The sequence below is a fragment of the Macrobrachium nipponense genome, chromosome 20 (assembly GCF_015104395.2).
Source record: "Macrobrachium nipponense isolate FS-2020 chromosome 20, ASM1510439v2, whole genome shotgun sequence".
In the NCBI taxonomy this organism is placed as follows: Eukaryota; Metazoa; Arthropoda; class Malacostraca; order Decapoda; family Palaemonidae; genus Macrobrachium; species Macrobrachium nipponense.
In genome coordinates, this window is record NC_061089.1 from 19,943,623 (window position 1) to 19,968,491 (window position 24,869).

The window sequence follows — 24,869 nt, forward strand, 5'->3', positions numbered from 1 at the left end:
CAAAAAGTGATGTAGCCATACGTGGGAGCTGAGACGGAGGGAGGAAAGAAGACGACGTGTCCGTGACCAGGGGAGTAGCCGGAGAACCCTCCGATGACTCCCTGGCAGGCTTACGTTGTTTCTTCCTCCACTCGTATTGTGCCCACTGCTCCTCCGACCACATACAACACATATCACAAGGCTCGGTGCGAGAGCATTCGCGCCCCCGACACCAAGCACATAAATCATGAGGATCTACCTCGATAAAGGAGCGGAAGGCCCCACACTTGCGGCTGATGGGGGGGCCGTGGGGAACTCTCCAGCTCACGAGGATCCATAATCAGAATAATAACAAAAATCACAAGTACTTACAGGATTTTCACACAAGCACACTAGAAAAAGGCGGCAAACTAAAGTTTTAAAGGTACGAAGCATGCGACGATGGTGGGCAGAGAGAAATGGCGAACACGTCTGTCACCCAGCGCGGCCGAAAGCAAAGTGGTTCTTCACCTCCCAGTCGTGCGGTGCGCTGACTGTCGGACAAGCACTTAACTGCTGAACTCCCTTGTTCTAAGATTACGACCGGTTCCAGCTGCCGCAAGTTACATTCCTATTGTTAAAGGACCAATGGTTTGTATTACGTATCGGAACAAAGTTTTATTACCTTTATTGTCAGTTTATATCATAATGTTAGTTGTTTCATGTATGTTGGTGATTATCGGACCCTGGCCGAAGCTTAGCCTACCGATAAACATTGCATACGCAAGATGTTTGTCCCGCGATGCTGTGATTCATACCAGTGATATAGCATGAGAAGCGGTCCAAGAAAAAACCCGTGAGTGACTGATTCCGTAATTACTGATCCGGGATTAAGCGATGCCCCACTGTAGCTGATTGGCACCTTTAGGAGGTGGGTCAGTGACAGCTAACTACTGCTTAACAGAATTGAATAAGAAAAATGAAATAGTTCCTTACCTGCTAAGGTAGCCGACTTAGCGATTACTGCCTCCGTAATCCGCTAACCTTAGAGCAACAGTGGGGTGTATGGACCTGGTCGCTGGTTGCTTACAGGAGTGCAGGTCGACTAGGGCGTGACCTGTATGCGACACGACATCCATAATGCCCCTTCTCTGGGCGCAGTACCACAACGAAGAAATAAGGAGGGGTCACCTAACCCCAGACGATTAAAAACCAACCTTAAAACACACTTCACCTTTACCCTAATTTGACTGAGGAGAACTCTAATAGCCAACGTTATCTCAGGCAACCGTAAAAACCAAACCACCACAATAATAAAAGTAAGGAAGGAATGACTTCATACGTTCCCTCCCCCAACACTGTGCCAGTCACTACAAAGGGACCTAAGGTACTGCAATTTTCAAAAGTCGTTTGCACATCACTGAGGTAAAATGACGCAAACACTGATTTACACCTCCAGTATGCAGCCTGGAGTATTGCCTCTAGAGACAGGTTCTTTTTATATGCTAGAGAAGTTCCACTGCTTTCACTTCATGCCCCTTTACTCTCGCCATGGTTGTTTCTCTCTCTTGTAGATGCGTGTGCGCCTCTGTAAGTAAGTCCCTTAAAAAGAACGACATAGCATTCTTGGAAAGGGGCCTTCACGGATCCTTGACCGAGCACCAGAGATTACAAGACGGGCCTCGGACTGTCTTGGTGCGTTTTAAATAATATTTAAGCGCCCTCACTGGGCAGAGGAGTCTCTCCTGTTCCTCTCCCACTAAATCCGTAAGGCTTCGAATATCAAATGAGCGCGGCCATGGCCGAGAAGGATCGTCATTCTTAGCTACGAAGTTTAAAATGAAGGAACTTACTGCTTTTCCTTCTACAACCCCAATTCTTTTGTCTGGTGCTTGCAGTTTGCCGACTCTTTTAGCTGTAGTGAGCGCAACCAGAAAAATAGTCTTCCTCGTAAGGTCCTGAAGCAAACTAGACCCCAGAGGTTCAAACTTGGAAGACATCAGCCATTTTAAGACCACATCCAAATTCCATGAGATTAGTTTTGGAGACTGAGCCTTGGATGTATTAAAAGATTTAAACAAATGTGTTAAATCCTGGTTGCTTGAAACCTTAATGCCCCTATGGTGAAACTGAGGCAAGCATAGAACGATATCCCTTAATTGTCGAAAGAGAAAGACGGCGCACTTGATGCAGATGAAGGAGAAACTCCACGATCTGACTCAGAGTGGTTCCAGAAGAAGAGACTCCAGATCGTTTGCACCAGTCTCTAAAATTAGACCACTTGGACTGATAAACTTCGGATGACGAGGATCTCCTTGCTGCTGCAACAGACTTCGCAACTCCCCTCCAAAATCCTTTTTCTCGGAGGAGACGTTTGATAGTCTGAATGCAGACAGCCGTATAGCGGATAGGTTTTCGTCGAATCTCCTGTAGTGCAGTTGTCTGAGTAGATCTACTCATTCGGGTAGTCTTCTCGGGTAATCTATTAGATGTAGGAACTCCAAAAACCATTCCCTCGTGTGTTCCGATGGTTCATCATCGCATCCACCGAAAGAGCTTGGCTGTCTGATACCGGAGAGCAGTAAAGAGGAAGTCGGAAGTTCTTGTTGGTGGCGAATAAATCCACCATCGGTTGGCCCCAAAGAGACCACAGTAGACGGCATACATGGTCGTGTAACATCCATTCGGTCGCTAAACCTTGATTCCTCCTGCTGAGTTGGTCTGCTCTCACGTTTAGCTTTCCCTGGGTGAACTTCATGAGGAGAGTTACGTTGATCGTTTCCGCCCACAGCAGTAGTTCTTTCATCGCTTCGCATAATGAAAAGGAGTGAGTCCCCCCCCTGCTTTTTTTATATACGAAAGGGCCGTGGTGTTGTCTGAGTTCACTAGGACCACTTTGTTCCGGACGACTGACTCGAACTTCATCAAACTTAGAAGAATTGCTTTCAGTTCCTTTACGTTGATATGCAATTCCCTCTCTTCTGGAGACCACAAGCCTGAAATCTCCCTGTCCTGTAGCGTCGCTCCCCATCCCCGATCTGATGCATCGGCAAACAGTTCGAGGTTCAGGCTCACCGGATGGAGGGATTTCCCTTGCAACAGTCTTTCCTCCGAGTTCCACCAATTCAGTTCCAACTTGATTCCTTCCAGAATGTGAAAAACGAAAGAATCTGTCACCTTCTTTCGTTCCCAGTGCTCTCTCAAATAGAATTAGAGGTGTCTCATGATGTGTAATCTTCCCCGAAAGACGAACTGCTCCAACGAAGCCAGTGTCCATAACAGGCTCATCCAGTCGTTGGCTGAGCATTGCGACTTCCTCATGAAGTCTCATATTTTCTTGAGGCTCGCACTGACCCGCTGATCGGACGGAAAAGCCTGAAAAACTACTGAATCCATCCATACTCCCAAATAAGTCGATGACTTGGGGACTAGAAAGAGGTGGTTGTAAAACCTGGGGAAGGTGGAAGAGATACCGTCTCTATGGCTTTCATTTCTAAAAGGGATACTATCTCCTCCTCAAGGATACAGCATTTTCCTGAATTTTGCAAGTAGGAAGGAAACGGGATCAAAAGCATCAACAGGGGAGAGCTCTCTTCGAACGGGATCCTGTATCCCTCTTTGATGACAGAAACTGTCCATGGTTCTGCCCCCTTCTCCTCCCAGACTTGCCAAAACTCTTGCAGTCTGGCTCCTACCGGCGTGCAGAGGTACACACACTCACTTTTTGGTTGTTGAAGGTCTGGTTTCTTTGGGTATACGAATCTCGTCCTTCCTCGAGTCTTGGAGAAAGGGCGTGAGGAAGATCTGCTCCGAAAGGGCTTCTCGGGTTCAGGATTCATTGCAGGACGCGAAACCATAGTTTGTACTGTCCTTGGCTTCTTAGTTGATTGTGCCAGAAGGTCTTGAGTGGCTTTCTGTGCTAGCGACTCCGCAATCTCCGCTACTAAAGGTTGCGGGAACAGAAAGTGCTTATCTAAAGGAGCAAACAGTAACGCCGACTTCTGAGAACGTGATACTCCTCTCGCAGTGAAGGAGCACCACAACTGTCGCTTCTTCAGCACTCCAATCGCAAATACCGAAGCCAGTTCCGCCGCACTGTCCCTGATGGCTTTATCAATACAGGACATCACTCCCACAAATTCCAACATTTGTTGCTCCGACAGGCCAAAGCTCTTGACCTTCCTCCCGAGAGCACCAATGGGCCAATCAAGGAAGCTGACCACTTTCAGTACCCTGAAAACATTCGTGGAGAGATGATCCATTTCAGACGACGTAAAAAAGATCTTGGCGGAATTAAGGGCGGATCTTCGAGCTGTGTCGACTAGACTGGAGAAGTCCCCTTGGGAGGAGGCAGCGACTCCCAGAGAGAAGGCTTCCCCAGTTTCGTACCAAACTTTACTCTTGGAAGAGAGTTTGGAGGGAGGAAACAAAATACTGTCTTCCCTTGATCCCTTTTAAAACTAAGCCAATCATCCACCTTCTTTAGTGCTTTTGTGGCTGAAATCAAAAGCACCAGCTTCATGAAAGTCGAGAAACTTGTCCTGGTGTCCCTCGCATACTGCAATTCTGGAGAAGGTGGGGCAGCAGGAGCGAAATCTTCCGAGAAGTTGAGAAAAAAAAAATTTCCGTAGGAGTTTGTAATTAGACTGTACGGACTCCTCCTCTGCTTCTGAAAAGTCTTCTTGGCAGAGATTCTCCTTAGAAGAGACTGGGGAAAGGCCGACAGTTCTTCCTTCTCTGACAAAAAATCCACTCTGCTATCCACTGCTCCAGCAAGGGGAGCGTGAACTGGATCCGCAATCGGCAACGAAGAAACTTGCGGCTGCATCTGCTGAGTACCCAGCTGCACGGCAGATGGCAGGATCAGCGGTAGGGTGGGTGGGGCAGGTGGATGTGGGGGAGCATGAGCTGTCACACATGAGCGTACGCCAACTGGAGTGAGCGCGAGTGGAGTGTCTGGCGCCAAAGCGAGCGGAGCTTCAGTACGCGTCAACACTTGCGATTTACCTAGCAGTTCTAAGATGTTGTCTAACTTAGACTGCATATCTTGAAGGAAAACAGGAGAGGCAGATGCAAAAGCGGCAGCATCCGACTTGGCAGAAACAGGAGCAGCAGGTACACACAAGGGAGCATCAACTGGCGCCACCTTAAACACCTCTCGAGGTGCTGATTCTCGACAAGAAGCGGCAGGAGAAGACGAATCGGGAGAATCCGAGCGTAAATCATAACGATTGGCAGTCGAAGACAAAGCGAGTCTAGAAGCTCTCTTATTGCTTTGCCTTGAGCGCGGGAGACTAGCACTTGGAAAATTCTTCCTGCGAAGACGAAAACCTCTCTGGAGATTCCCAAAAACTACACGGAGGACCTTCCTGTCACCTGATGGAAGGTTTCTTCTTGGGTACTTGTCCCCGAGAAAGCTTGCATGTTCTCTTCAACGGGCGAGACTCGTCCAGAAAACGCCATCCTCTGCGCGGAGAGTCCTCCGAACTAGATACGGAAGAAAGACACTTCCCTCAGTCGCCTTTTCGGTGGCGCTCAGCAGCAGTTTGGGAAATAGCAACAAAACTGCTTGAGGGGAAAACTGCTTGAGGGGGAAACTGGTAGGAAGCAAGTCCCAGCTCGCCTCCCTTGGACTGTCAGCATGCCTCCTCCCAGGGGCTAAGGAGTCTGGCAGAGGCTTAGGTCTAGGAAAACAAGAGGGCTGAACAGTCACCTCCTCCACAACACTCACACTAGGCACTGCTCTCAACACCTTTTCCAACAATGACTTAACTGTTTCGCTCATCTTCTCCATGGTAGCGTAAATATTACACTAAATTTAGAGTCCATTTGGACTTTCAGATCAGCAACAGTGTTGTGTTCGGGAATTACAGTCTGGGTTGGGGGAATTGTTAGAAATCGGAATGTTAGTGACAGATTCTTCCTGACTAACTAACTCCTGAGACACCAAAGAAGAAGTCCTAGCTGATCTTCTCCTAATTCTGTCTCTTTCCAGTTTCCTAACATACTTGTTAAATGCCTTCCACTCCTTCTCAGTTAGCTCCTTTCATTCATCACAGGTTAAGGTTGCACAGCAAGATTGACCCCTACAAGACACACACATGGTATGAGGATCCACACTGGCCTTACACATACAAAAGGCTCAACTTACGAAAAACTCGAGATACGAAAGCAAATACGAAAAATTTTTACGGCTCTACATACGAAAATTGCTTACGTTACGAAAGGTTGTTGCTGTAAAGTCCCGAAATTCCCCCGGACCACCGAGAACAATTTTAAAACTAGCGCCCCGCCAACTGAGTAAACTCGCCACCATCCTCCCGCTCTCCCATTGGTTCCTGATGCTAGTCACCCCAATAGATCCCGCTCTCCTATTGGTCAGCATCTACCCCTTGTGCTTTATGTATTCTATTGGTAAAAGGATGCTGTAAATTGAAAAACTTATTCATGCAATACATTTAATTAAAAAAAAAACATTAGGTAAAAATAGAATAAAGAATAGAAATGAATGGTTATTATACTGTTTGGTAGTTTCATTAGTTGAAGAGAGATACTAATGAAAATTTATGGCTTACTGTGTCCTAGGAAAAGTGATTGCTTGGCATTCGTTCGGTACTCGTAAGAGCTGAATGTAAACAAACGATTGGAAGGTTTTTTTTTGTTTGTTTGTGTATTATAGTTAATGATTAATTAATAATTATTTGAAATTAGTACATACTGATTATTTATACATTTTATTGGCATATTCTAAGCTTTTAGCTTCTTAGGTTTAGATGTCAGAATCATAGACTAGGCTACAGTAGCAACTGCTAACATAGGCTAGGCTTATTGCTAAGGGACATATGCTAAAGTCCTAATATATGCAGTAAAAATGGGGTTGAACATTACATACAGTTGAATATTACTCAAGTATGTACAGTATTTTGCCTTTTTGGAGTCATATTTCTTCCGTCGGATTGGCGTCGTAACACTAGAACATGTGTTGTAGGCCTGGAAATATAATTTACTGGGGTGTTTTTGTAGGGCTTGGAACGGATTAGGCATTTTACATGTAAAATGCGGTTCAAGATACGAAAAACTCATGATACGAAGGCCGCCTCGGCACGGATTAATTTTGTATCTCGAGGTACCACTGTATTCCTAGCAAAAATGCCTAACTAGCTGTATATCAACACCATTAAACCGCAAAATCATACAGAGTACTTCAACAAAAACCCTGACGAAGATTGTATGACCGACGATGAAATTCAACCGAAACGGAGCAGGAGTTACCGGCTCCGCGGCAGAAAAAATCTGAGCTTAGCTAGAATAGTTCCTAGTACCCAGGTAGGGGGCAAGGGGGAAGGGATCACCTGACCTATCAACTAGCGCTACCGCGAGCTTTGAAATTCTGCCTTGACGTCAGAGACTATAGCTATATGTAATTACCAGGTAAGTCGTATACGTAAAACCTTATACTATATGCTTTGTGCAATTGGTCATAATAAGACTTAAATAGCCAAAAGCTATAATACAATTGGTCTAACAAAAATTATTTTAAAATTCTGCCTAAATGCATGGCAATTTCTTAAGCCTAATACTTTTTACAAAATGACTCACTTTATAGAAACTTGTGGTGCGCTAGAAACTAGAAATGGATTGAGCTGCTTCTGTCGAGCAGCATTGCGGATATGTTCGTCTAACGATCCACGCCAGCAATGCATTAGGTCTCCTTGCACAGAACTGCCTCTTTTTACATGCTCTGAAACTACAAATGATCACATTAAATAGTGGAAAAAGTTCTAATAATGCATACATTGGAAACAACAGTTAATCATTAAAGTAAGCCCTCAAAGATCCAGCATGTCTCCCATACTACGGTTCACATTTTCCAACAATTGCTATTTGCTTCATCACAACCCCATTAATCATATAAAGGTTGTACTCATTAATAATGAAGTGTCCTTTGAAATTGCAAATTTGGCATTACTGTGACAATACTAATTTAAGCACAACTGAAAGCCCTGATTTCTCTACCTTAAGCATATTGCCATATAACATGCACTCAGATATCATCTGATCTTGCATATAATAAAACCCCTCAAATCTCATCTAAAAAAAAAATTATGATTTCATCAAATACCCTGTGGTATTGTGAAATTCACATTTTTGCCGAGTACTAGTTAACTTGGGCCGGGGGGGTGCCTCGTGGGCCATTGGGCCAAATGGCAGAGTTGTGGGCAGAGAAGTGGGTGGTAGATACCCTTCGGGTCGGGTAAGTACTGCCATTCGATTTCTCTCTGCCTCTGTCGGACAAGCCACAGCTTATGAAGGCATATCCTCCAGATTCTCTGAGGTTCTTGTCCCTTCAGGAGGAGGTGCGGAAGATGCTGGACAAATTGCGATAGAGGAAGTGGTACGTCCGTCTCCATTTTACAGTCACATTTTCTTGTTTGTTTGTTTGTTTGTATGGTGTTTTTACGTTGCACGGCACATCTTGGCGCTCAAGGCGTTGGGAGGATGGAGACCTGTGATCGTCTTATCCGCCTTTAATCACTTCATCAGGAAGACACGGTTCAAGATGGAGATCCCGCTTTCGATGTTGCCAGCTGTGAGGGAAGACGACTTCATGCTGTTGATACACTTAAGGAACACATACTTCCAAATCCCTGTTCATCCGACATCCAGGCAATTCCTTCACTTCTCTCTTGGGAACAAGGTCTTTGAGTTCAAAGTCATGTGCTTCGGGCTCACAACAGCCCCTCAACTGTTTGCAAGGGTCTCCTCTCGTGTCAAGTTGGACCCATGCTCAGGGGATCTGTTTGCTGAAGTACCTCGACAGTTACTTGGTATTGGCAGTTCCAGGTAAAAGCTGCTGCAGGACAAGGTTCGTCTACTTCGGTTTTGTCTGGAACTGGGCATCGTAGTCAACCAGAAAATGTCGAACCTTGTACCCAGTTAAGGGATTCTCTACTTGGACATGGTCATCAATACGGCGGGGGAAAATTTTTTCCGTTGGACCAGAGTTTGGAGAAGTTGCAGGTGGGGGCACGCACCTTCCTGTCAGAACCACATCAGTCAGCTCAGCAGTGGCAGGTTCTTCTGGGACTGTTATCATCCCTGAAGAGGCTGGTCCCTCATGGGCATCTTCTTCTTCGGTCTCTGCGATGGAGACTGGAGGAATTCTGGTCCTCCGGTAGGGGACTCATCCCTGTTAATGTTCCCTCTGTCTCTGGAAGTGAGAGAAGACCTTCGTCGGTGGTTGGACAACCAGAATCCTTCGAAGGGCGTCCCTCTGCGTTATCTTCCACCAAACTTCCTTCTGTTCTCAGACACCTCCCTCGCAGGTTGGGCGGCCTTATGTAGGCAACCTCATTTCTTCAGGCATTTGGAGGACAAGCAGCAACATATCAACGTCTTGGAGTTGAAGGGAGCCTTCCTATGTCTGAAGAAGTTTTGGAAGAGGGTAGAATGGCATTCTGTCATTCTCATGTCGGACAACACCATGGTGGTAACCTATGTGAAAAAACAGGGACGCCTGGTTTCTTGTCAACTTCACGCCTTGACCATCGAGGTTCACCAGTGAGCGGTCAGCAGTTCAGTAGAGCTCTCAGCCAGGAACATCCCAAGCAAACTGAATGTAGTCGCAGTCATACTCAGTTGTCGGGATCAGATCCTAACACTGAGTGGTCGTTTCATCAAGTGGTAGAAGAAAAGCTTTTCCAGGTTTTGGGTAGACCCATGTTGGACCCTTTTGCGACTCACTTCAAGAAGCTGGAAATTTTCTGTTTAATGGTCCCAGATCCTTTAGCACTGGCGGAGGACGCATTCCAACATCCCAGGGACAACCTGGAGGTGTATGCCTTCCCTCTGTTTTGTTTGATCCGTCAAGTTCTGAACAGGCTAATGAGTTCACAGGGTCTCAGGATAACTTTGGTAGCCCCTGTGTAGCCACAAGCGGAGTGGTTCCCAGATGTGCTGTAATTGTTGTCAGAGGTTCTAAGGGAGATGTCCCCCTTGGCGACATCTCCTGTGTCAGCTCCATGCAGAAGTGTTCCACCAATCAGTAGAATCCCCGTCTTTTCTCGGTTGGAGACTTTCAAGTTTCCCCTCCAAGCGAGAGGCCTTTCTCAGAAGGACGGCAGGGCACATGTCCAACAGTCTCAGAGAGTCGACCTCAACAGTTTCCGAGGCAATAAGTGATCTACTGTGATTGGTGTCGTAACAGGGTTTTTCTCCACTCGCAATCTCTATTCAACGAACAGCGACTTTTAACCTTCCTCAGAGACCTAGAAACGTTTGGCCGTTTCTGCCATTAGAAGCTACAGGGGGCCCAGAGTTTGGTGTTACGCCTTAAAGGTATCGACATCTCCTCTTCCTGGTAACTTTCCTTGCTAGTTAAGGAGTTTGAGCAGTCAAGTTCTCCTAGAGAGCTCAAGCCTCAGACGTGGGATGTTTCCTTGGTTCTCAAGTGCTTCACTAAGGGTCCATATGAGCCCTTGTGTCACTCATCTGACAGGAACTTGATGCTCAAGGCAGTTTTCCTTCTGGCCTTGGCATCTTCCAAGAGGGTAAGAGACCTCCACAACGTGAACTATGATGCGAAGTACGCCAGGGGCTGGGGGTCGTTTTCCTTCAAATTTGTCCCGGATTCCGTGGCCAAGACCCTAAATCCCTCTGTGCACGATTACAAGTTCACTTAGTTTTCCATTCCATCACTGAATGACTTGTGGGTGGTGATGCTCAAGAGCGTTTGTTGTGCCCTGTTTGGGCCCTGCGTTGCTATCTTAAAAGGACTCAGCACCTTGGACCAGGCTGCTGTAGACTTATTGTTAGCACAGGCCGTACAAGCAAGATGTGTCTAGGAATACTATCTCTTTTTGGATATGGGAAGCCATCAGACAGGCATACTTGTCTCTTGATTCCATCACCACGTCTGTGCAGGCTAGAGCGCATGACGTTAGAGGCACTGGTCCCTCTCTGGCTTTCATAAGAACTTGGCTGTACTCAGAGGGCTGAACGCTGGTACTTGGTTACGCCAGTCGATGTTCACCTCTTTCTATCTTAAGGATGTTGCCCGCATGTCTGTGGACACGTTTTCCCTGGGTCCTGTGGTGGCTGCCCAACAGGTTGTGTACTCATAGTTGCCCCTAACAGGGCACTTTTGTATCTTTCCTAAGATGATTGTGTGGATGAGGCTGATGAAAAATTGAAATCGATGAAAGATGAACTCCAAAGCAAAAGCCCAACTGAAATTTTTTAATATTCCCTTAGTGATGATATTCTACAGGAAATTTGCATAGAATCTGTCACTTACTCCACACAGAAAAATGTACATGATTTCATTGTCAACTAACTGTTTGAACATGTTTAGGGGGATCATATTTTTCTCAGGTTACCATAGATTACCAAGTGAACAGAACTATTAGAAATTGGATGAAGACCTTGAAACTCAAATTATTCAGAAAACTAAGCCATGAAACCAATTTCTGAGCATCAAACGGTATCTCCATTTTGTTACCAATGAAGATGCAGGAAACTGCATAGGAGTTAAAGATTTAAAATTAGACCTTTGAATGAGAGGTTCAAGTAATTTGGGATATTCTCTAAAGAATTGTCAATACATGTACAGATTGCAAGACATTATGGAAGTTTGAAGATGGCAAGCACTACCTGTTTGCCTATCTGTGTCAAGCAGAACAACGTTGTACATCACAGAGGTATCAAGCTAACAAACTTCTTGTCATTTTTTTTATAGTACAAAAAATTATTACCTGTAAATAACAGGCATAAGAGACAACTGTAATAACATCTTAAAACATTTAATGCCTATCAAACATCAATGAGATATACTTACTTTCAGTTGTCAAAAGTTCATCCATTTCCACTGGTTTTCCATATAATCTCAGCGCATACAAGAGTTCTTCAGGCTCTGGCATTTCTGTGTCCTTTTCCAATAAGAAATCAAATTGTTTGCAGACATTTTCAATGTTCTCAATACACAATTCAACTTGATCATTACTGCTACTGCAAAGTGAAATATTTACATAATCAGTATAAATCAGCTATTATTTTCATCATCTCTGACAATCACACAAGACCCAGCCCAACTATGGTGATGCCATAACTACACAAAATTGAAAAATTAGATAAAAAATACCCACTTCCATAATTTTCGAGAAGGAAAGAAAAAAAAAGTACACTACACGTATGGAATCACTGCATTTGAAGATACGTAAGAAAAAGTATGGAAATGATGGAGATACTAAGGAAATAAAATGAACATTTGTAATGCAAGGGAGGTAAAATAAAAGATACCACTGAAACAAAACTTGGTAATGCAATCAAATATTAATTCTGGTGAAATAGTGTCAAGACAGACAAAATGAGTAGGCATACATCAAAGATGAAATGGTTAATGCAATTAAATCAGATTTAATAAAAGACAAAAAATCTAACAAAAACATTTCTTACAAAACCATTATAATGAGCTCACATCTTTGGTCTTTGAATAGCACCTACAACACTTCAGTCTTTTTGTTTAAGAATAAAAAAAGTGAAAGTCCTATGCATTTCCATAAGAACCCTGGATCTCAAACACTTTTCTGGCAGTTCCATCCATTATCTATGTTACATCAATGGGGCTGGAGGAGTGAGGCGCCTATTATTTTAAAAATAGTAATGGGTTTGTGTAAAAAATTAAATTTGATCCTTAAAATTTTAGTTGTTTTACCAAAAACTAACACTATAGCCCAAAATCTGTCAACAAATTTGCAAATTACAGGCATTTTTTGTTCTAACAACAAAAATGTGGCTGCCACTAAGAAGACTGACAAACATAGATGAAGCAGGAAGAAGACGTGTTGCAAGTTCAAGTAAATTAAGGAAAGGGGACATAGTTGAGGCAACAGACCACAAGGAAAGTGCACAGGACAGAAAAGTGAAAAAAAGTCATTTTACATCTCTATCCCATAAAGGAATAATATCAAGTAAAAACGTTCATGGTAATGTGGATGATTTGAAAGACAAGAGATTCTTGAACTAACCTTTCTTCTAATTCATCACTCAATTCTTCCTCAACTTCTTTTCCTTTGGCCTTGGCTTCTTCATTATTTTCAACAGAGTTCAAGAGGTTAACTACAATCAAATGGAAAAAACTCTTTTTCTTTGAGCAGGTTGAATGGAGCTTCGGGAAAAAGGATTTGTATATGCCTCTCTTGGTGCTAGCCACCATGGTACTGCCTGAAATGGGCTTCTCACTGGATGTACCTGCTACACCTGGTTTAGATTTTTCTGTATGACAAATGACAAAAATCATATAAAATAACTAATACATTAGGCAAACAGCAAATAAAATTCTGAAAGGGAAAAATTCATTTGCAGAAGAAAAATAGAGTACTACATATATTATTCTTGGCAAGACACAAAATTCTCCAAAACAGAACAAATTTAGTGTCAAAAAGATGCACACCCTAATGGTATGTAAGGTAACAGTTACAACCAAAATGATGAGTTACCAAGTTCCACAAAAAATTTTAACATTTATTCTAACATAAACTTGGCATACAAGGTTCAGCATACACTTCAATTTCTCTGATGCAGCCTGATGGACATGGATTAAATAAATCAGCTTATAAATCACTATTCAAGTCGCAAAATTAAAATAATCTTTATAACTTAAAATATATTCTTTCATACAAAGTCTTCAATGATACAAAGCTCTCATTCCATGAAGTAATGTCTCCTGAAATGTATATTCATGTTTTGTAGAAGGAAGCTTAATAACAAAAAAGTGACTATTCACAAATACCATGTACGTATTCAACTAATCAGTAGGTTAAGTACCCTAACTGTTACACAATAGACTGGATGAGACACAGCAGAAACAAGTGGAAGGGATCTCAGCATTGACCTTGACTGATGAGCTTATAAGTGAAAATATGATTTGTTGTAGAAATGAAATGTTTCAAGACAAACTCATCAGTTGTTCAGAGTGCATAATAGCAATTCCAGTGGATGGTCAAGCAGTCCAAATAAAAAAACTTGGCTTCTCAAATAAAAAACTTACCCAAGTTCCTCATTCCAAGCTTAAAGAAACCATTATTTCTTAAACCTAATGCCATTCCTAGGACAAAATGGAAGGCCACTTCTCATACAACCTGTTATGAATTAAGCCATGAGCTTCTAGTAGTAAAGATTTGTGGGATGCATTATAACTTGTACTTTATGTAAAATTTATATGAATCATGAACTAAAATGAATAAAAACTGAATTCACACGAGTGAATAAATGAAAAAAAAAACTAGCCGTAGATACTTAAACAAACTGAAATAAACTAAACCTGTCAGAGGAGGTGGTTATTAATAAAGCACTACTTCAGACTTTGAACTTAATCCGCTCCAGAAGGCTGATCAAAATACGATTTGTTTGAAATATGAAAAAAATATCCCAATAAGAAATAAAGGGAATCAGGATAATTCATTCAAGCCAATCTAAAAGGTCTCCCTTCAAAAAAAAATTTTTTTTGTCAATTATCAATGTATTCAAAAGTTAAAATAAGAGTGTAAAGTAATACAAAAGTACATTATATGAAGTAAAATTTTCTAACAAATTTGTTTCCGTGTACGATTTACAATATGCCTGGTGAAAATGGTGTGTGGCCAGTTGGCATGGAGGGAGGACAGACAGGAACCCTCTGAGGAAACTGAAATGGTCACAGTAGGCAAAGGTTGATGATAAAGTCAGTTTTATTCACATTGTACCAGAATAATCAAAGGAAACAAGAGAAAAAGAGAGAGAGAGACAGAGAATCAGTGTGTATGATTGTTGATGTGTTTACACTTGGATCTTTAAGTGCAAGAAAGAGATTTATGCCACAACATATCAACTTACTTTTGGCAAACAGCAGAATTTAAAATAAACATGAGGATTTTGCAAATAAATAAGTAAGTAATAAATAAAGAATGCAAAGTAAGAAAAGGAAAGAGATTAAATAACTTTTCATAAGGAAGTTATTTAAACAAAGAATTGGAGGCACACAGAAGCTGAAGGTGTGTTTATTATGGAGCTGGGTTACTTTTAGTGCTAAAAAACTTGTAAAAAGCAATAGTTACTGGATAGGTATTTTACAGTAACAAAAGGAAGTGATTTGGGCAAATCGAGTGCAAGTCAAGGAAACAGGCAAATAATCATCCCACCCCAGCTGGTGAGTGAGTGGAAAGCAGACCCATCTCCCACCCATAACCCACCACCATCCCCTCCCTCTCCTCTCTGTCGACTCACTCAGCACACCGAACACTGGCTCAAGTAATACTCTTTTTTTTTTATTACTGTGTTGCATTTGATTGTTTTCATGTTTTATCATTATGTTAAATTTATTGAGAAATAAAATTTTATTTTTTATGTGAATTGGTACTGCTTTTACATATACGTATACAGTAAAGATTTTATTGTCTCTTCTCCTTTTCTCCTCAACAATATCATAATGCCTGATAACTTAAAATCATTCATTCATTATTCCTCAAAAATATGAATGCTCCCTCCCTCTATCTCAAGTTAGCTATGCATGACCACAATGACGTATGATTTTGTTCACCATTTATGCTAAATTTATTGTAAAAGGTTTTATTCTTTCATTTACTGTTTTGCTGAACATGGTTATCATTAAACAATACCGTCTCACTCACCGCACCTAACACTAGCTGAATTAAGACTTTTTATATTTTTGTTTCTGTATTGCATTTGATTGTTTTCATACTCTATCATTACATTAAATTCATTGTGAAATTCCTTTTTTAAGTGAATTGTTATTGCCTTTGCAACCATACAGTAATATTTCAACTTTTCTACTTCTCTCCTCAATATCACCGCTCCCTTGTTCAGTCTCAAGTCAGTTGCGCGTGATGTCACTGCGGAGAGACATGATTTTGTACATCATTTATGCTAAATTTTATATTGAAATGCTTTATTACTTATTCGTTTGAATATAGTTATCATTAAACTATATAATGTAAAGGAAAAAAACATGTTTATACAGTTTTTCTTGTAGGACGCAGTAGGCCGTTGAATACAAGTATAAACAAGATAATTGGTCAGTTTAAAGTATGAGTATGTGTTCGACAAACGATAGAAAATTTTCAAGAAAATCTCATTTGAAAAATGACAAATTTGTGACTACGTAATTTGTATTTTTCATAACTTACAAACCTGAGGTCTTAACATTAGGATAAATACTCAGCGCCAGCTGGAAACCAGTAAATTTTAAAATAATTGTGTACACAAGGAACTACTATTGGCATCTGTGCTTGGTCACGAGACATGTGGGGCCATCCACATACCCCTCATTAACTCGTGACCCCGTCAGTTATTCTTCCAACCCAGGTTAGTTGATAGAGGGGTGGTTAGAGGTGGGCTTTTGTATCTTAAGACCTCGGGTTCTTAAGTTATAAAAAATACAAATTAGTTACAAATTTGTCATTTGTTCATTTACGAAACAAACCTTCAGTCTTACCATTAGGATAGACTTACTCTTGGTGGGAGGTAAGTACTATTAACCAACTGGGAGTTTGCCACCTTTGATCAGTTTTCTGAATACCAGAATTCTACGAAACAACTGATCAGTATTTCCAAATCTAAGACATATATGAATATCATAGACTCAGACTTCTGGGTTTTTACACAAAGTCATAGTTCATTGCATCCGAGGAAGATAAGATCTGTTCCCCTAACAAACCAATTCATCCACTCATGTAAGTTTGTTATCATTCCTCTCCCCTTTGCTAAAGCGAGGAATGTCCTGCTACTGATAGGTATCTTACTGATACTAACCCTAACAGTATGGCCACTTCGCTCACCTGTACCTTGTCCGTTCCAGCTTATGATGGTACTCTCTTCTTACTGCCCTAAGTAAAGGAGGGGACAGAAATTTGAAAAGGAAAGAGGCCAGTTAACTCCTCCATTTCATATTCATACCATCATCTTAGACAAGATACCAACTGACCCGCCAGGGGTACTGGATGAGTTACACCTTTTGTTGAGCAGCCACCAAAGGACCCAAGGAAATTGAATCCAAGGACCTCTGGGCAACCATATATATATATATACAGGAAATTGAAAGTGGTTTTCATAACAAAGAACCCACTCTCAAATTTCAATGAACAGACAGACACCCCCTTAAAATTGCTCTATTTTACGCTTCGATACCGTCACAGAACAACCGTCACGATCATTTTAACAGATATGTTCTTAAATGCCAGGAGGCCCATATTCCTCTGATGACCTTATCTTCTGTATAACCTCATTGGTAGAACTTGACAAACAAGGAGTAGGGTTGCCCGATCGCCTCTGTTTGGCCTGTTCCTTTACGTATACCAAGAGAACTTCACCCAATTTTCAGTGTGCTTTCTACTTTAACCTGAAAACTTCACCCAATTTCCAGTGTGCTTTCTACTTTAACCTAATGTTAATGTTCTAGGTGACTTAGTTCTTTCTATAACCACAGAGCACTTTGACAAGTCAAAGACGGCCCTCCTGAAGGTCCCTCACACCGTACTGAGCAAAATTAAGAAATGTATCTGTCATCATGACCTGTGCTGCATTGACTCATTATCCCGGATTCCGGGGTCAACTGGAACCGAAGTTCCAGGCTACTTTTAAGTCTATGTCAAAACCCTGGTTATTGAGTACTCCCACTCTACCAAGGTCAGAGGAAGACCCCCCCATCCACAGTCAGTTTCCTGTAACGTGACTGATGTATGTGCCTGGTGGTAGTCCGTCAAGGCTACTCTGATACAAAGTATGTTTTCACTTATCAGATTGGAGTTCTTATGTGCCCCATCCAGTTTACTGCTCCTGATTCATCTGAAGATTAGTCAGTGTGAAGCGATATTCACATGCCCAATCACCAGTCCAATGTATATCACCATGCATGTTAACATGTAATTACAGAGATTCTTCCCTCTGTTCTGAAAACCTCTCCACCAGATCATTGTCTACTGACCGAATGCCTTTAATGGACAGAAACGTCCACTAAACAGGCAGTCACGGCCAAAGTGTCATTCTGTATGTGTGAGCTAATGACCTTTGGAGTTGTGTTACGTCCGAGGTGACACTCTCCACCCAAAAACTGAGAACTATTAGTTCGAAAGGGGATACTGGTCAACCTCCAGGCCTTGAGATATTAATTCTACCTATAGGTGATGCCTCTTCCCCACACGAACCTGGTAGCGATAATTGTGCTACGATAAACTTTATCAGTCACTCATCCTGGGTCCTCCTTAATTACTGGAACCCATCCTTTCGTCCGGGACATGGCGGAACAGGTAGAACCTAGCTATTACATGGTTTTTCCATTATATGAGTTCCTCTCTGGTTGAGTGGTTTGTGCACTCATCTGCCAAACCGGTGGTCCAAGGTCCTACTCCCAACTCGGCCAACGTGGAATCGAGAACTTATTTCTGGTAATAGAAAGTAATTTATTGATATAGTGCGGTTTGGATCCCACAATAAGCTGCAGGTCCCATTGCTAGGTGACCAACTGGTTCCTAGACACGTAAAAAATATCCAATCCTTCAGGCCAGCCCTCAGCCCCTAGGAGAGCTATTAAACAGCTGTGTTTTTGTAAAAACTAAGATCCCAACCACGAAACACCTTATGCGGTGACCTGTTACAATATATGGGCATATGCTCAATATGCTACCCTCCAAAGGGAAATCCTATATTGCCAGAAACCATCATGGTGCTATTCTTGAGTAACCTAGCCCAGAATTGTAATCAACGTCACTTCACCCTACCTCACTCTTGAAGAGTGGGAAACTCCCCTCTTTCCCCTTCCAGATATGAGGCACTAATGCCTCGCTCTAGCCAACTGAAGCTTGAACCCTCTATGTTAGGTTCATGACTTCAATATAAAAACTAGACCAGTATGGAAGAGACCCACTTGCAGATTCCAGGTTAACCTAGCCAACAACCACTTGGACTAGTTTAAGTAGGTACAGTGTTCCCCCCGTATTCGCGGATTTTTCTTTGGAACCTATCTAGAAATTATTCGCGGACGGACTCGCCCATTCGCGGAATTTTCCAACGAAAATAATCACTAATTAGTGTATTTTGATGTTTATTTTCATGACTAAATACATTTTTATGATACAAAAATGATTTACTAATTTTCAAATATTAATTTTGATTAATACTGTATTAGTAAGTTTAATAAGTTTAAATATCACATAACAAAAATAATAATTCTCTCTCTCTCTCTACTAAAAAGATGTATGTTTTTTTGTATGATAAATAAATGATTTACTATTTTCAAATATTAATATTAATTCATACAGCAATAATATCAATTCATTAAAGAAAATACCATAGTGAATTAGTAAGATTTTAGCTTATAAATTTAAAAAATTATGGAAGAATGAAGGAAATCCCAGTCAGATTCTTTCTCTAACTTCAGGTACTAAAACTCAGATATACGTATCAAGTTAAGTGACCGGAGGGGGAAGGAGCTGATTTGTTGCTGCCATCAAGTGGGCATGAAATTTCCACCCTCTCTCTCTCTTCCTCTCCTCTCTCTCCTCGTCAATCTCTACTCTCTCTCTCTCACTGAGATGAGAGATTATTATGGTACATATATGCGTAATATGTTTATTAATATTTTCAAATAATAATAATAATAATAATAATAACTAATAATAACTGTAATTACAAAAATCATATGTGAAAGTATTTTACAAATACTATGATAATCTCAATCTCTCTCTCTCTCTCTCTCTCTCTCTCTCTCTCTCTCTCTCTCTCTCTCTCTCTCTCTCTCTCTCTCTCTCTTAAAGCGATGTATGTTTTTTGGATGATGATTTACTAATTTTCAAATACCAATATTAATGTAAACAGCAATAATATATTCATTAAAGAAAATACTAAAGTGAATTAGCAAGATTTTAGTTTATAAATAAAAAGAATTATGTAACCCCGTGTCTTGTTTTTTGAACACTTAGCCAGCTTGGTCGGCTGGGTTCCAACTGTCAAATCGAGTGTTGCCATCTACGGATCATTGAGATTCTCTCTCTCTTTCTATTTTGCTGATATATATGAGATAATTTCTATGGTACATGTGTATGTTTATTAATATTTTCGCATAATAATAATATAACTAATCTCAAAATTCACATGTGATAGTATTTTAAAAGTACAATAATCTATCCATTTCACTCTTTTAAATAAGGACAACCCCCCCTCTCTCTCTCTCTCTCTCTCTCTCTACACGAGATACTAGCATGCGCTAGTGGTAACTCTCGCCCTCTGTTTGGGCTGGAAGTGTATGTATAAGTATATCTTTAAGGACATTACAGGCGGTCCCCGGGTTACGACGGTTCCGGCTTACGACGTTCCGAGGTTACGACGCTTTTTCTTAAATATTCAATGGAAAAATCCGTCCTGGGTTACGACGCTTGTTCCGAGGTTACGACGCGGACGCTTCCGACGCTCCGAGTTAACGACGCTTTTAAAAAACGCATACTATGATAAAAATCCTTTATAGTTTAGCACAATATATTAATAAAAATAAGTTTCTGGTTAGATTACAACAAAAATTTTGAGGTTATGATGATTTTCGACACTTTTTATGTCGTATTTTTCTATGTTTATTAGTGACACCTCATATGCGGAACTAGTTTCCGAGCGAATGAATACATACTATCTTGCGGTGCGCAAAGTTTACATATAACAGTCCAAAAGCGCAAATAATGAAAAGATCATTGCTTGTTTCCAGTAATAATAACAAAACAAAGTTTCTGGTTAGATTACAACGCAAATTCCAAGTAGTATCCAAAAAGAGACATTATCCAGTAATTTGATCACAGAGAGAGAGAGAGAGAGAGAGAGAGAGAGAGAGAGAGAGAGAGAGAGAGAGAGAGAGAGAGAGAGAGAGAGAGAGGCGTCTTCCGATGCTCCGAGTTAAGGACAGAGAAGTGTTCGTTTCGTTAAACGGCCTCTGACTCATGCCAGTAAATGTTTTGTTGATACTAATAATATAAGCCTATTTAAAGATACGTTTACTTTAATTAGTCTATATGATATGTAAATAGTAATCAACTGTTTTCTTGTAGCCCTCAAGATTTGGCAAAATCGAAGTATCCAAAGAGAGACATTATCCAGTACTAATTTGATCAGAGAGAGAGAGAGAGAGAGAGAGAGAGAGAGAGAGAGAGAGAGAGAGAGAGAGAGAGAGAGAGAGAGAGAGGCCTTGGCAACAATGGTCTCGGGGATTGACGTAACGTTTATTTTCTGAACAGATAGGACAGAGAAGTGTTCGTTTCATTAAATGGCCTCTGACTCATAGCAGGAAATGTTTTGTTGATACTAATATATAAGCCTATTTAAAGATACTTTTACTTTAATTAGTCTATATGATACGTAAATAGTAATCAGCTGTTCTTGTAGCCCTCAAGATTTGGCAAAATCACTCCAGGTTGTACATAAAACTTCAAGAATGTGGTGTCACCAGAGGATTACAATAGTTTTTACCTTCAAGAACCAGCATTCTTTTATGAAAATAACTCCAGGTTGTACATAAAACTACAGGAAACAACATGTAGTGTAACCAAAGGAATACAAGTAAGGTTTTTATAACTTTTTATTAGTTTAAGACATATTTCCAAGCGTCGTTCCGGCTTACGACGATTTTTGGCTTACGACGCGTCTCAAGAACGGAACCCCCGTCGTAACCCGGGGACTGCCTACTACATTTTATGGTAAAATAATAATATACAGTACTAGTTTACAAATAATATTACGTTTAATGAGATTAACCCTTAAACACCGAAGCGGTAAAAATCAAAACCTCTCCCGAATGCCGGGGCCGGTTTGGAGTGAGCGCGGAAGCGGAAATTTTTTTTTTTTCAAAAAATCACAGCGCGCTTATGTTTTTCAAGATTAAGAGTTCATTTTTGGCTCCTTTTTTTGTCATTGCCTGAAGTTTAGTATGCAACCATCAGAAATGATAAAAATTATCATTATCATATATAAATAATGCGATATATGATAGCGCAAAAACAAAATTTCATATATAATTGTATTCAAATCGCGCTGTGCGCAAAACGGTTAAAGGTAACAAGTTACTTTTTTTTTCGTTGTAATGTAAACTAAATTGCAATCTTTTTGGTATATAACACATTGTAAAACGATAAAAGCAACACAGAGAAAATATTATCACAAAATGATGCATGAATTCGTAACGCGAGGACGTAAAAAAATATATATTTTTTTTTTAAATTCACCATAAATCTAAGTTATAGAGACTTAGAATTTGTTTCAAGATGAAGTTAAATGATGGAATATTACGATACTGTAAGAGTTTTAGCTTACAATTGCAGTTTTCGACCATTTCGGACGAGTTAAAGTTGACCAAATGTCAAAATTTTTATATATATATTTTTTTTATATGCAATTATTTCGGAAATTAGAAAAGCTACAACCTTCAAATATTTTTCCTTTTATTCTACATGAAATTACGCACTTTTTCATATATAAAACTCTATGAAATGCCTTAATATAACGGAGCAAATTTCCAACGAATGCGATGTACACAATGCGTTAGATGGCGGAGAATCCACGTGCGGAGGGAAGGAAAGTTTTTTTCATAAATTCACCATAAATCGAAATATTGTGCTAGAGACTTCCAATTTGTTGCAAAATGAAGTTAAATGATTGAATATTACTAAAATATAAGTGTTTTAGCTTACAATTGCGTTTTTTGACCATTTCGGTAGCAGTCAAAGTTGACCAAACATGGTTTTTTTTCTATTTATCGTGATTTATATGCAAATATTTCGAAAATGAGAAAAGCTACAACCTTCAATTATTTTTTGTTGTATTCTACATAAAATTGCGCACATTTTCATATATAAAACTTTATGTAACGGCTAATTTAAAATGGTGCAAACATTACCACAATCGCACTTATGATTTTTTCGGAAGTTACAGCGCGGACGTAAGGAAAATGTTATTTTTTTCATAAATTCACCATAAATCGAAATATTGTGCTAGAGCTTCCAATTTGTTACAAAATGAAGGTAAATGATTGAAGATTACTAAAATATAAAGAGTTTAGCTTACAATGCGTTTTCCAACCATTCGGTAGAGTCAAAATTGACCGAAGGTTGAAAATTTGTCACTTATCATTTTTATATGAAAATATTTCAAAAAACTGATAAAAGCTACAACCATGGGTTGTTTTTAGTTGTATTGTGCATGAAATTGCGCACATTTCCATATATAAAACTTTATGTAACGGCTAATTTTAAAATGGTGCAAACATTACCACAATCGCATGTATGATTTAATTCGGAAGAGTTACCGCACGGACGTAAGGAAAAAGTTTTTTCATAAATTCACCATAAATCGAAATATTGTGCTAGACTTCCAATTTGTTGCAAAATTAAGGTAAATAGTTGAATATTACTACAATATAAGCGTTTTAGCTTACAATTGCGTTTTTCGACCATTTCGGTAGAGTCAAAGTTGACCAAAGGTTGAAATTTTGGCACTTATCGTTATTATAGGAAATATTTCAAAACTGATAAAAAGCTACAATCATGAGTATTTTTTTGTTGTATTTTAAATGAAATTGCGCACATTTTCATATATAATACTTCATGTAACGGATAATTTAAAACGGTGCAAAAATTATGTCAAAGTGACGAAATAATTTTTTAGATGTGTCACTGATACTTTTTAGTGCGATAAGAAAGAAATTCGTGCTTGCGCGCCTACGTAACGATTGTAAACAAAACAATGCCTTGATCCGTGAACTCCCAGCATCCCCCAAGGCGCGTGATTCAAAAGTTTTCGGCTGGTAGGCCTATAAGTATTTTTCCGCGAATTTTTTTAAAAACTTTTTTGAGTCGACGTATGGTACGTCCATTCGGCATACGGGGGACATTTTGACTCGACGTTTAATATGTCCATTCGGCGTTTAAGGGTTAAACAGTAACAATAACATTCTCTCTCTCTCTCTCTCTCTCTCTCTCTCTCTCTCTCTCTGCTATTGGCTGTTTATATATTTCTAATGGTAAAATGATTTAAATTACTTTAAAATGATATTAATAATACCAATTTAATGGTATATTTGATGCAGGATAATACTTTAAGTAGACATTTGGTATTTGTGATTTCACATTCCATTGTTCCCTTGTAAAAGAAAATGGATGTCTCAAATAGTAACAGTATGAAAGAAAACATGCATGACTGAATACTTATGGGGGGACTGAATTATTTTCACATACCTAAGTCATTCAGTACGTGCATAGTATGTATTTATGTATAAACATAAAATGTAAGATTTACTTTAAAATAGTATTAATAATATTTCAAAGATTAATATGAACCATAATAGGATATTTTATGTATATTTGATAAAGGATGGTCTTTAAGGGATACTTTGGTGTTTGCATGTTCAGGACAGTTTATGAGCATTTTTAGAGGGGGGTTCCAAACATTCGCGGATTCTAACTATTCGCGGGGGGGTCTGGTACGCATCCCCCGCGAATACGGGGGGACCACTGTAAAGTCAATTAAGAATTGACTAACTTGTTTTAAGTTGGCAAGACCAGGTTGACCCTGGCTTGGTAAGGTTAGGTTTATGTTAAGGGGGCCGGCCAGAACCCCTTTATATGGTGGTATAGGGCAAAAAATGCAAAGTCTTGAAAAAATTCATGGAGCTTCATATGGCAATTGAGAATACGTATACAAAATATTTCGTCAAAATTCCTCTTACTTTCGTAGTTACAGGGAAATTAGTTAACATAACTCAATAAGCCTAAAACACTGATCCGTACAAGAAAATGCAATATTTCTTCTATTATCGTAAATTTTTATAATTATTGTCAAAGAAATTGGGAGAAATGGCATCTGTAGACATTCCCCGAGACGAGAAGGGG

The 24,869-nt window shown here is 40.2% G+C and overlaps 1 protein-coding gene across 2 annotated transcripts in view; it reads right to left on the reverse strand.

Moving 5' to 3' along the window:
• Positions 1-24,869, reverse strand: part of LOC135222774 (gem-associated protein 5-like) — a 291,182-nt gene that overhangs the window by 63,066 nt on the left and 203,247 nt on the right. For both annotated transcript variants that reach the window (XM_064261034.1, XM_064261043.1), the window contains exons 17-19: positions 12,984-13,230; positions 11,795-11,964; positions 7,558-7,705 (exon numbers count right to left, since the gene is read on the reverse strand). In XM_064261034.1, the coding sequence (XP_064117104.1) occupies positions 7,558-7,705; positions 11,795-11,964; positions 12,984-13,230 (565 nt within the window). The remainder of the gene's footprint in view (positions 1-7,557; positions 7,706-11,794; positions 11,965-12,983; positions 13,231-24,869) is intronic.